The sequence below is a fragment of the Cinclus cinclus genome, chromosome 8, assembly GCF_963662255.1.
Source record: "Cinclus cinclus chromosome 8, bCinCin1.1, whole genome shotgun sequence".
Lineage (NCBI taxonomy): Eukaryota > Metazoa > Chordata > Aves > Passeriformes > Cinclidae > Cinclus > Cinclus cinclus.
This window is the reverse complement of record NC_085053.1, coordinates 17,716,064-17,729,515: the sequence shown is the minus strand read 5'-3', so window position 1 is coordinate 17,729,515 and position 13,452 is coordinate 17,716,064. Positions and strand designations below refer to the sequence as shown.

General features: G+C 37.6%; 1 protein-coding gene across 9 annotated transcripts in view; it reads left to right on the top strand.

Annotated features, from left to right (window-relative positions):
- Nucleotides 1–13,452, top strand: part of ADGRL2 (adhesion G protein-coupled receptor L2) — a 124,580-nt gene that overhangs the window by 69,983 nt on the left and 41,145 nt on the right. For 4 of the 9 annotated variants that reach the window (XM_062497804.1, XM_062497803.1, XM_062497808.1 and 1 more), the window contains exons 3-5: nt 4,996–5,105; nt 9,769–9,780; nt 10,728–11,528. In XM_062497804.1, coding sequence (XP_062353788.1) covers nt 4,996–5,105; nt 9,769–9,780; nt 10,728–11,528 — 923 coding nt within the window. Of the gene's footprint in view, nt 1–4,995; nt 5,106–9,765; nt 9,781–10,727; nt 11,529–13,452 lie in introns of all 9 variants that reach the window. The other 5 variants (XM_062497806.1, XM_062497805.1, XM_062497809.1 and 2 more) reach the window with 2 other exon arrangements.

Here is a 13,452-nt window from a genome sequence, read left to right as displayed (position 1 = left end):
TGCTAATGTCTTTCCAGAATGTTTTTCAGATCCCAGTGCTTCACTTTCTAGTCCAGTCATGATACACTGTGTTTTTCATTTTAATGCTGGAGTATTTGTTCAGGTCCATAGATCGTGCGTTTTTAATCTTCCTTAGAACAATGGTGAATAATGGCCCTTGGCAGGAGATAATGAAATTTTCTTAATTTATATTTTCAAGCAGAAGCTTCAATTGAAAATGGCATCCTATGGCCTGCAGACATAGCTCTAGTGCAAGTTTCAGGGGAGCTGTAATAATAAACCAGTGCTAGCAGTGACGAGGAATGATAGGACAGTGGAGAAGCAATTTAAGAAAGAAAAGAGAATGTACCAAAGCTTTATTGTAGCATATCTAATGATCTGCTGAAGATTCCCAGTAGCTTTGGGAGCATGACAGGAGAAACTAATGTTATCTTACAAAAACAGAAGCCCCTGCTTAATCAGCAGAACAAGATTATTGATTAAAACACCTCTCACAATAGATTGTGCATGGAATCTCATCTCCATACATTGCACATGAAAAAGTAGAATAATAAGCATAAGGTAATAATAATAATAAAAAAAAGCAAAAGCAATTTGTTGGGAATTGTACAAGTCAAGATTAGAGTTGAAATGCAAACAAATTATCATGGAAAATACAGCTGTCCTTAGAGCTGAGCTGAGAGGATGGATGCAGCAGGGACAGGGCTACATCATGAGCAGAAGATTATAACAGCCCTGCTGGAGCTGCTTTATTTTCCTTTTTCTTTCTGTATTCATCTGAAATGTGAAGGGCCATTCCTCATTTGCACAGTCTTCTTGCTGAGGTGAAAGGAGTTCAGACATTATACTGTAACTGTTAATTAAACACTCCATTTGATTTTTAGATTACTCTAAGTGATGCATGTGCATTATGAAGATGTAACCTTTCTTCATTCATACTAAAATACAGAAGAAACGAGTGTCAGAGTACACAATTGCTCCTTGCATTCCTGAGAATAGTGGTAATTCCTGCATCTCCCCTTGCAAAACTGTTGTCGCTGCTGGCACGAGAACCTGAATTATCATTCTTTCACTGCTACAGCTAATCCTTTCCTAACTAGTGTTTCAAATTTAATTAATTCATTACCTTTCCTAAATTAACTGTTACGGATTTTATACAGACTTCTTTGCTGATTTGCTGTATTTCATTGTAAATGACAAAGTCATTGTGTTATAAATATTTGTGAATATTGTGAATTATTCTTGAGTGTGAAGAGATTTCTCAGTGTGCAGTCATAGGAATTTCAAGATGGTACATAACCCCCTGAAAATGTCCATATTTTGACATATGCTGGGGAAGTATGCAGTTATGTAGATTGCAGAACACATAAATGGTATTTAAAACCAACAGAGAACTTAAACACTAGATTGCAAACACTGAAACACCAAAGTATTTGTTATTTGTCTTCTTAAATTTGCAGAAATTATAGCTGGTTTGTTATCACACCTTCATTAGAACAATTCTAAAAGAGTTTGAATAGATGAACCAAATTAACAGTATATTGTGTAGAAAAACTAACTTTGGTTAAAATGAATGAGGGACTTCCAAGTTATTCACCAGTTCAGGTTTTTGAGGTTTGAATTTTTTCTTTTTTTCCCTGGTGGTGTCAATTTAGCAAATTCCAAGGCACTTTATTTCTACAACAGTCTTGTTTTGGAGAATCCTGTGACACAAAAGGTGCTTGTCCATTACAAAAAGGAATGGGTCGCCAGATTTAAGGCTGAAACAATGCGATATCCTCTTCTTCAAGCACAGTGTTTCTAAGTGTAAAGGTTTCTTAAAATTTTGAACTATTGCTAGGGCAGCGATGAGGTAGCTTTGGTAATCTGTAGCCATGTAGTATAATCTGTTTAGCGGTGTTTTGTGGAGGGTGGAGTATTTTTTATCCAATATACCGCGGCATTTGGGACTTCTCTTTAAGAAGCTCAACTGAAGCCATTACCAGTTTGTAAAATGTATTTTTGCAGACAGTAGCAGAAGTATAGCTAGCCAATAGCTAGCAGAGAAGTATCCCTGGTTTTACAGAGAAAATCAGTGCAGCAGACAGAAGGCTTTAATTTATCCAGAGAACAGATCACAGTATTGTAAATTACTTGTCTCAGAACTACCTCTACAAAGTTCACTTATTTGTCATCTCTTCTCTGTAACCCATGAATTAGGATTGACATGTTCTAGTTGCTGTTGGTTTTTCTTAAAAGTCTCACTGCGATGGAAATATTACCTCTAAATATGTAAAAACCAGTTACCTGAATATCAGCTTTTAAAACTGTGAATATCCTAACCAAGTGTCTTAAATTTGAAATCTTGGAAGTGTATGTAAGTTACTCAAGTTTTATAAAATACAGCCAACAGTGCAGCAAAATCAGTGATTTGAATGTGCAAACCTACAACTTAAAGCACAAATACAACATTCATGTAGTTACTCAAGTAATTCCACTTCTTGGGGAAGTGCTGGTGGGGCTGATAGCACTGCTGTATACTGCAGCAGTGGGTATAACTCACTGTTTTGTAACTGGGGTCTTGGGTTTGGCCAAAGCGGGGCAAGAGGTGACCATATGCACAACTGGTGAATTTTTTCATAAAGGAATAGTAAAAAGTTTTTAGAGTGTCATCAATTTCCTGTAAACACCACTCAATTCCTGACGTTTGACATCGACACTTACTGTACAAAGAAAAAATCCTGCATTTTCTTCTGAATTACTATTACACATCCTTTTGATAAAACCTAGCATGAAGTTCTTCTCAGTTTCCTGGATGATGGCAGCATTATGAATCTTTTACTGGGAGAAAATGAAACTGAAGAAAACAACTCTTCACAGGGAAATTAGTCTTTTTCTCACCACTAAATATGACCTTGGTTAGCTTCATTCTCAAGCAATTTCTCCAAACACTACTAGTTTTATTTTGTAACAAATAAATAATTCTGTCTTAATTGCTGCTCATTTCAGTATAAAATAAAATTTTCATACAGCTCAAAGCTGTGGAAACCATCATACTGAATGATGCACTAGGAGAAGTCTTGTAGGAATTACTTTGGTTTCAGTGCAAGTTTTTTCCTAAAGAAACACAAATTTAAAGAAATTTGTTGCAAAATCTTACATCGCAGATTTTCTCAGATCTTTCCCTTTATTGAGGATGTTGCAGAGAGGCCTGTGAGGTTTGGGGCCACATTGCCTTCTCCTGCTTCTACAGCCTCCATCTACAGCACACGCCCTACAGCAGCACCTTGTCCTCCACGGGAGGGGCTGTGTGAACGTTCTCAGTTGCACACTGAGTACAGTGGCTGTCTCACCACTTCAGCCTGGGTCTGAAGCTACTGGATGTGTCAGGGTTGTTTCAGACTCTCTAAGGTCCTTCACGAGCTGCTGCAGTGACTGACTGCCCTTGGGATGGGAGTGGGGCAGCGCTATTTGTTCAATGGCTGCACAGGGAACCTGGCTTTGCCCTCTGGAAAAGGTGGCAGGTGAATTCCTCACAACCTATCCATATCCATGGTTGTGTATATACAGAAATCCCTGACTATTTCCAGTTAGTTCTGCAATTATGAGGCTTATGGTGGTAGAACTGAGCAACTTAGAGGAAAAAGACGAGAAGAGTTAGCTGATGGAGTCAGAGAGCTTTTGTCTCTGAGATTGCTCAGCAGAGAGGCACAGCATGTCCTGGCTGTCTCTGTGCTAGTTTGATTACTATATAAAAAAAGGAAGTCATGTATGTTAGAGTTCTTTGAATATGTTTGCTCTACCTTTTATGAGGCAGCATGAATTATTCTAATATCTGTTAGCGCTGTGGAAAGCCACTGATACAAGGCAGATTAATTTAGCTTGGGTGATGTGGTATTCAGGGAGTATGGGAAGAAGTAGGGCAATAGAGAAGTTGATGTACAGCTGGAGTCAAAGGCTAGTCTATTACTTAAGTTCAGACTTCTGTTATTCAGTTTGCTGACAAACAAAGCTAACCCCTGAGAAAATCAGCCAAGCTCTTTCCCTTTTAGTCACCATACTCCCTGACCTTCTCATTTTTTTTTCTTCCTCTTCCTTGTGACTGTTTTCCTGTATTACGTATTGACCATCTCTTCAAGGTTAGGTGATTGTTCACTTTTAACTTCCAAGCTAGTATTTTGGGTTTTGGGTTTTTTCTTTTGTTCTGTAAAAAATAATAATAGTCTAAACTATTTTCTATTATTATTATTATTATTATTATCATCATCATTATTATTATTTAAACCCTTCAAAAGCATAAAGTTCAGTACATCCTCACAATTAAAGGCATTGTAACAAAGTTCTTCTTTGTATCAAAATGGATTTTCTTTAGTTGTTAAGCAAATCATTTTTATGTTTCAGTCTCTTCAAAAATACATCTGGATTAATTTTCTTGCAGTTCTTCTTTTAACTGTTTTTTCTTATTTCCTCAAATGGTCATTCTTTACTGCTTCCTGTAGCCTAACAGAGGAAGCTGAGAGTCCACCAATTGCTCCTAAAATGATTAAAATGGAAATGCTAATGTTCTTTGTCTACAATGGGTCTTCCAATCAAGATCATTTCCTTGAATCACAAGAAAAATCTCTCTGAGATGTAAAACCATTCAGCAGGATGTGTATCTCTAAAGATGGAAGGAATTACTCGTTGTTATTATACATTTTTCAAAATTGCGCATATTGTCTTTGCATTTTGTTTCAATTTTATTGAACAGTAATATCAAATGAGTATAAACTTGGTACTTGATGTCGCTACCAGTGGGGACAGTTAAGATAAAATCGATCTCCAAATTTAAAGGCATAAAACCTGAATACTGTCCTGAAGCCTTCTTTCGGACTTTGGCTAATTAATATTAATGAATTTTGTTGTCTTATGGATTGAACTGCCCAAGTGTGAAGAGAGTTAGCACTGAATGTAGTCCTTTAGTATGAACTAAATGTAATTTTAAATTAATTAGCTTGCTTTCTTTTCCCATTACAGGTGCAACAACCGAACACAGTGTATAGTAGTTACTGGGTCAGATGTGTTTCCTGATCCTTGTCCTGGAACATACAAATATCTAGAAGTTCAGTATGAATGTGTTCCTTACAGTAAGTATAATCTTTTTATTCTTGCTCACTTCCTCTAGCCCTCACAATTGAAGCTGGAGTGCTGTTACATGGAAAAGAAGCATATGTTTATGGCCCATGGACCCATTATGCATGCAAAGCACTTGCAGACTAGGGCCTCCAATTAGCTTCACAAAGTGTGGAAGGAAGCCATGGTTTGATGCTGGCCAAGTGTCTGTCTGTGTTCTTAAGTGTTTGGCTTTTAAGGCTACTGTTTTTCCAGAAAACAAACTCAAATTAGCTATTCAATAGGCCAGATAGAAATTTGTACTTTTGCCCGCAACCAGTTGCTGACAAATTGGCTTGGCTCACAGACTTGCAAAGCAGGAATTGACTTCAATTTTAATCATGATCTTCTTGAAAGGCTACCTGCTGCTGTGGTGACTTTGGGTGCACAGCAAAGCCCAGCACTGACATTCAGTGGCAAGTGACCCAGTTGGGGGACATTGTAAAAAGATTTTGTGCTTCGTTATAAATGAACGCAGATTCAGAGTGAATAATTGATTAATAAGGTACTCACACTGTGTTCTTTAAAAGCAAAGGGGAAAAGAGTGAGAAAGAAATGTTTGCTTTTAATTTAAAGACAAAATATCAGCCTGGAATCACCTACCAAAATAGAGTTTTTCACTGAAAACAAAGTAAATAGTGAAATCACAATGAGATAGAAAAATGTGAAGTTGTGGCTACTTCAGCAGTTTTGTATAATATTCTTTATAATGCCGAAGTTCAGTAGCTTTAGACATACTTCTTATTTCCTTGCAATAATTAATGCTTTTGTTTCTTTTATTGACATGTATGCATGTTCATGCAAGTTCTGCAGATTCAACACTTTTAACTGGTTTTGCTTTCTTGTAAGGTCATTCTTTGCAGTGACTTCTCTCTTGTCCTGTAGCTCAACAGAGAAATAGCTGTGCTTGTAATGGAATGTGAGCAGTGCACTGATTATTCCCTTGAGTTATTATTAGGCGTGAATTTCTTGATCTGCAGTAATCCTTAACCAAAGTTGTATTTTCTGTTGGTACAGGAAACAGGCCAAGTCTGAGATGCAAAAACACTGTGGTGACAGCATATATCAAAAAAGGAAGGAAATGAGTTCTGGCATAAGCAAAGCTGTGTCAAAACTGTCCATACTGTTTCTTGCAAAATTTAGAATTCTGAAACTGAAATATTACTCTGTACTGCTTCACTACACTGAATCTTCACTGTTGTTGAAGGCCAAGCGCAGATCATCTGTTTTTTCTTCATTTCTGCTGTGTCATTGTGAAATGGTTGCTTGCTGACTTTTTTCCCTGTACCATTTGTAGGTTTGGAAGCCTACTGCAAACAGTGATCCCTAGTACCATTCCTCCTGTGTGTAGTATTGGTGGCTTGTTGTAACTGTTCTTCTTGTGCCACTTATGAGGAGTGATGTCTTACCCCAATCTAACCAAAGTTTTGTTCCACAAAGACCACTTCTGCTTTAGCACTCTTTTCATTCCCAAATTCTCAGAAAGTGGGCAGTGCATCTGATTCCAAAACCTGAGGTCAGTCAAGTGACAAGAAGTTACTTTTCCAGTTCCAGTAGGCTAGATCATAGAGGAAAAAAATGTAATGCAAATAATGTTCAAACATAATTTCTTATGCTGTTTTAGGAAGAGAAGTGTGGATATGTTCTACTGATTGGGTATTGCCATCTCCAGGAATCTTTTCTTTTCCAGTTTCAGAAGTATAGTGACACAGCGCGGCCTATCCTGTACTCTAACTTGTAGTTACTTTAATTTTAAAGTGTTTATTTTTGTTTACTGTCAGTTGCATTGGCCTACCCTTTGAACTCTGTAATTCTGTGTCTATCATAATTAAGGATTCTGAATACTTTTGTGTTTTTCAAAGTCCATAAGTTTTGGAGTTTGTCAACTGCAGCATGTACAGTGATGACACTACCCAATTCCAGAACTGTAAGAGGCATCACCTGTCATTACCAGCAGTGATCAAAAAGATTGCCAGCGACTAAAATGAGTTTTGAAGGTTGATTTCAAATCACGTGGTGCTTCAGTAGCCATTTTGATTGTTAGCTCTCTTTTTTTCCCTGTCCCACAAAGCCTATCCTGTTATTTTTCCAAGCCTCTTTTTTTTGATGCCTGGTAAACTCCAGTTATCAAGTCTAAATTTTATTTGCTTTCTTGTTCCAGAGCTCCTTACCTAAATTTACAAAATAGATTTGCAAACAGCAGCTGTCTCAGTGTAAGAGATTTCTTAGGAAGGTACGATAAGCTTTTGTGGGCCCAGGAAGGGAGTATTTTAGTGATCACAGCACTTCTAACCAAAGTTCATTTATTTCACGAATTTCATCCTCAGTTACTGCAAGCTGCAAAATTTTTAATACTCACTGTAGTATCTTTCCATCCATAAGAGATGACAAACAACAATCATAATAGGTTTTGTGGTGAAAGGTGAGAGTTCTTACACACTGGAGTTGCTGTCATGCTTGTATAAAATGCAGTTTATGAGCTCCTCTTTTCTTGCTGGCCTCCAGAAATACATAGCTGCTTTGCTTATTTGAAAGTACTTCATTTTATAAGTTTAATTAAGTTTGAAAGTACTTAATAAATGCTTCCTTTTTTGCATCTCAAAGTGCAAAGTAAAACAAAAAAAAAAAAACAACAAAACAACTTTTCAGATACTCAGTTGGATCTCCAACAAAAATTCCAGACAAATTTGATAGACATTGCTTTGTCCTGAAATAATAAGAGTGTTATTGATTAAATTACAAAGAGATTGAGAGTACTATACTTGACATTTCTCTCACTTATGCTGTACGATGTATGTTGGCACTTAGACTAACAGAAGTCAGCCCTTTTATAAAGAAGAACATCAAAAGTGCCATTTTGTATATATGTGCATTTTTATTTTAAGCCTATTTTGGACTCAGGAATCCAATAGAAAATATTTTAAAGTGTTTTATTCTCTCTGTGTGTGTATTGATTGGACTTTGCAGCATTTGTTTATTTCAATAAGCCCATCTGTCCCTGAAAAATGTACAGCTGTACACCAGTGCATGCAGACCAGACATGCCAGTAATGATTTAGTTATCCCTATCTTTTTGCCCGTCTCCTATTACTAATTCTAAGCAAGTACAGTATCAATATTGCTCTTTGGCGAGAAATAAGCACATGAAAAGAAGTTCACAAACAGAATCATCTGAAAGTCATTAATAAAAATGGTGAAACCCAAGAATTCACCTCAGAATACATCTTCTGTTTACTCGGATAAATCCAGAATTACAAATTACAGAAAAACGAGTATTTTATGTAAAGATGTATAACAGTACAAAGGCTAGGAAAGCTACTGCTCATTTTGAAAATATTGACCCCCTCTGGTTCCCCTGTAAAGTTATGGGATTGTTTCCTGAAGAAACACTAGATCAGATCAGCCAATATCATTCTCAAAATAATCATATGTAATTTTATTAAATGAAACTGAAAATCCAAAACTTTATATGAAATATACAAAGGCATTTTTCAGGATAATACTGCAATACTGAAAATGTAATAGCTGTGCAAATAGTTTTGATACAGTTTCTTGGTATCAGCAGCTACTGTTACACAGATTGGTGCATCTGTCATTTTCCAGGTCATTTTATGAAACCAAGGGACCGTACTTCAAAGGCCACAGAGTATATGAAATAGGTTTTATTGCAAATAATTATTGGAAAGCTGTTTACTAGCTGGGCTTCAGCTATATATCTTTCTGTAGCTTCCTTAAAACTTCCTGGGGGAAAAATTGCTATGGTAATATAACTTTGTTAATTGGGTTTGGTTTATGTTTTCCTTGTGTGGTGGCAGGGTGGATGTTTGTTTTAAAAATAATATGGCTGTCCTTGCATACCAGCTTGCTGTTTCGGGCTTAATCGATGATGCTGGAGAATATCTGAATGAGCTAATTGTTAATTTTTTCTTCTCTTTCCCTCTTGCTTACTGTGCTTTTGCTTCTTTTTTTTTTTCTAGATGTTTTTGCTTATTCCTTCTAGTCTGATTTTGCAGTTATAGACTAAGAAGTGACAAAAGTTCTCAAGATTAACATTCAGGAAAACAAATAAAATAAAGCCTAAGGAGACCCAAAGGGTGCAAGCTGCTTTCCTTATAAGAAAGAAGGGCAGGGAAATGTCTGGGACAAAGATGGGGGAGGTTTAATAATCACATATGCAAACCTATATAATTAATATACTGAATTTTGTATTTCTAATTATCAATTAATATCATATGTATATGTGCACTTGCACATATATGATAAATTAATATGTCACTTAGAAAACAACTTGATTAGCATTATACTTTTAGAAGAAGAAGAGTGCATATAGAATGTATTAGTAAAGTAATTCATTATTTATTCAGGTTCACTAAGTGAAACTACATGCCAACATATCTGTATTCCCTTCTTAATCTACTAAAATGATTGATCCATGTTCATTTGTGTAACCGTAGAATCTCTCTCCTGCTAGGTTATCCTGTTGTCTGTTTCTCTTTATCCAATATAGTGCAGTTCTTATTCTCCCTATGTTTAGCGTCTGTTACTAATTTAATCTTTTAGACTAATAGTCAATTTATGTTAATCTTCTTTCTTTTTTCCTTGCACTTTTTTATTTTTCTTCCGATGCTTAAAATAGAAGTGGAGCAAAAAGGTAAATAACGTATACAGTCCAAACCCCAGCTCCTTGTTATGTGCCTTATGGATGTTAACCTCTTCCCTTCCCCTCCCCACAACACTCTTATATTATGATAATCAGCAGGATCTCATAAGTACACCTCATAAAGAAGTCGACTGTTTGCAGTAAAGTGACTTGGCTGCTTAAAGTAGGTGGCGGGGTATAGTGTCTGAAGTACTTGGGCTGGAGGGAAGACTCCCTTGCTTTTTTCTCTCCCTTTCTCTTTGTCTTTCTTTCCCTTTCTCTCACCCTTGGGTAAATTCTTGTTAATCGAGTGTCATCTTGCTTGGCTTCCAGAACCCTCTCCATAGCATGCCATGGTTACAGGGTTTCCTGGTCTGTTTCATTCATTGCTTTGGTTGTGTTTTGTTTTCTCTGCTCCTAATTGCTTTCTCTATATACCTGATGATTTGTTTTGTTCCTTTATTTTTAATCGAGGCACCTCCTTTTTCAGCCTCACCACTTCTTAAAGTTCTAAACAAGTCGATGCGATTTTTTTTGGACTGAAATGACCTAGCACACTGCTGCACACCAGTTAAAAGCTCTGGAGCGTTAATGTGTACTCACTAAAAGTCTGAAACGAAAATGCAAGAGTAGCTCTACATTTTCAGCTGTCTGTGTATGCCATTGAGCCTTGGTCTGTACTAGTGAAAACACTTCCCATCCACTTTCCATACTGGTACAGCAAGAACATGGTAACTTTAAGAAAAGTGGATGATAAAGGGTGATAATTGCATTAATTATAACATAAGGTATAATCTAGTGCCAATTAAATTGATTTTTTTTTCTTCCTGACACAGTCATTATGATTTACCTACCTTTTTGGTTTTTTCTTTTCTTTTTCTTTTTTTTTTTTTAATTTTTATTATGAGACGGTCTTAATTTGATGTAATTCTTGTCTTACTTCTCTCTGTGACTGTTAGTTTTTGTTTGCCCGGGGACGTTGAAAGCAATTGTGGACTCACCGTATTTATATGAAGCTGAACAAAAAGCAGGTGCTTGGTGCAAAGATCCTCTCCAGGCTGCAGATAAAATATACTTCATGCCATGGACTCCGTATCGCACGGATACTTTGATAGAATATGCTTCTCTAGAGGACTTCCAGAACGGACGCCAGCAGACAACATACAAACTCCCAAACCGAGTGGATGGTACTGGATTTGTAGTGTATGACGGCGCTGTCTTTTTTAACAAGGAAAGAACTCGGAACATAGTAAAATTTGACTTGAGGACTAGAATTAAGAGTGGAGAGGCCATAATCAATTATGCTAATTACCATGACACCTCTCCATATCGATGGGGAGGAAAGACTGATATTGACTTGGCAGTTGATGAAAATGGCTTGTGGGTAATTTATGCTACGGAACAAAACAATGGGATGATAGTAATTAGCCAGCTGAACCCCTACACTCTGCGCTTTGAAGCCACCTGGGAAACAACCTACGACAAGCGGGCAGCATCCAATGCTTTCATGATATGTGGTGTCCTGTACGTGGTGCGGTCGGTGTATCAGGACAACGAGAGCGAGACCGGCAGGAACGCCATCGATTACATCTACAACACCAGGTTAAGCAGAGGCGAGCACGTGGACATTCCTTTTCCCAACCAGTACCAGTACATCGCCGCAGTGGATTACAACCCCAGAGACAACCAGCTGTATGTGTGGAATAACAACTTCATTCTGCGATACTCCTTGGAGTTTGGCCCACCCGATCCTGCCCAAGGTAAGAACTGCTTTTTTTTCTCATTTTTAATCTCTTTGTGTTTCCATTCAGAGAAATAATTTCCCATATTTTTGGTCTTAGATTTAATCCATGGCAGAAGGGTGAGGAAGGGTTTTTTGTCTGCGCTGTGCTGAGCTGAGCAGCATTACAGCGGTGCAAGACAAATTTACAGAACCTGTAAAGAGAAATAGAATTTATTTGGTTTACAGGCTCATGCTTTTCTCTTTATCTTTATTTTTTCCTTTTCCTTTTTTAAATACAAGTGTGTAGCTTTTCTGTGTTTGAGAATGAGTTGGGGAATTATTTGCTTTATACCATCAGTCATTTTGACTCTAGTAGCTAAATTGAGTTGGAGTTGCTTCATGCTGAGCCAGAAGCCTGTTCCCATCCACTTGGTGTTACCTGCCCTCTGAATTGATTGCAGCATACACACAGACCTTTTAACTTCTTGGCGCCAGCAGTGGAGAGCAGTGTGTGCTGGGAGGTCCCAGAGGAGAGGTATGGGTTTTATGTGCAATATCAAGCATAAGTATTTTTCTGCAGCATTATTTTCACAGTTTCTAATGTTGGGTTAGACAAGATTGTCTGACATCTTTTTAGTGGCTTTCTCAGTAAGCCCCTTACAATTGCATTTCAGCTCGCTAGAAGTTAGTATTACTTCCTAAAAGAAAAGATACTAACTGTCAAAAGGGAGAAGAAAAACTGAGGTCTTTAGGTGTCAGAAATCTCTAAAAATTACATGAACAGGCACAGCCCCATATTAACATCTACAGAGGAGAATAAATACCAGGAGGAATGCTCTGTGGCAGAAGATGTATGCAGCAAAAGCTGCTTTACCAATGAAGGCAATACTTCACTTCTCTCATCTAACTGCTATGCATGTTTAGCAGCCGTTTTTTCTACCCAAGAGAGGAGTAATAATGGCTTCTCCACATGAAAAGTAGCTGTCCTGCTTCAGCAAAGCTGATTCATGCCCAGCAGTGCAAACTGTAATATGCACACAATTACAGCAGCACATGTATAGCTGTTCCAGGTACAGAACTGCATAGGGGGCAGCAGAACAGGGTGGTGTAGAGCCAATACATTAGTGATCTCCAAAGACATGGGTGATCTGTCCAGTCTCCTGCAGACCTCCCTGGCAATACCTGGCCAGGCTCAGGCAAGTTCCAGATGTTTGGAGAACTGGCCAGCTTTGCACTCTGTACATCAAGCAAGTCCATTCCTCAGTGAGGCTTTGGGGCTGCTCTTAGCAGAGAGATAAACCACCTATGTAATTAAAAAAAAAAAATAAAGCTTTCATTTTCATACATTCTCATGCATGCCACTTTACATTCAGTTCAACTTAGACAAAGATGCATTTTAAATTCTCCAAAGCTTTAAAAGGGTAAGAAGAGAAAATGGAGGTGCAGACTCCAAGTAGCTTTTGCAGTTCAGGCATCTGCCGTGAATGTGAAAAAACTAATCTTTAAGTCATTGCATAGAAGGAAAAGTGTAAAGAAAAAGCAGGGGCAGAAAAGGCTTTGTGGAATCTTTCCTTCATTTTAATAAACCTCCAAAGGTCTCCAGTAATACATTTCATAATGTTTTTATTATGAGACAGTCATCAAGATCTTAAGTTATATGTATGTGCTGGCCACATCGCATCTGTTTATTAAAGCCAGATTTGGGCATCCACCAGCAGCCTTTTTTCTTTCTGGGTTCCTTGCTGGCATGCAAGGTAGGAGCAAAAATAGTTTCTTCCTAACAGACCTAGGCGAGAATGGGTCCAGGGCGCACTGCAGGGTGCTTGCCTCTCCTGAGCTATTTGCCCATTCACCCATGAGGACAGAAAAGGAATATTTTGAGTAAGTTATGAGTTTAGGTTTTAAATGCATTAGGACATCAGTAAATATATTTTGATTCTGATCTTTTTAACATATAGAAC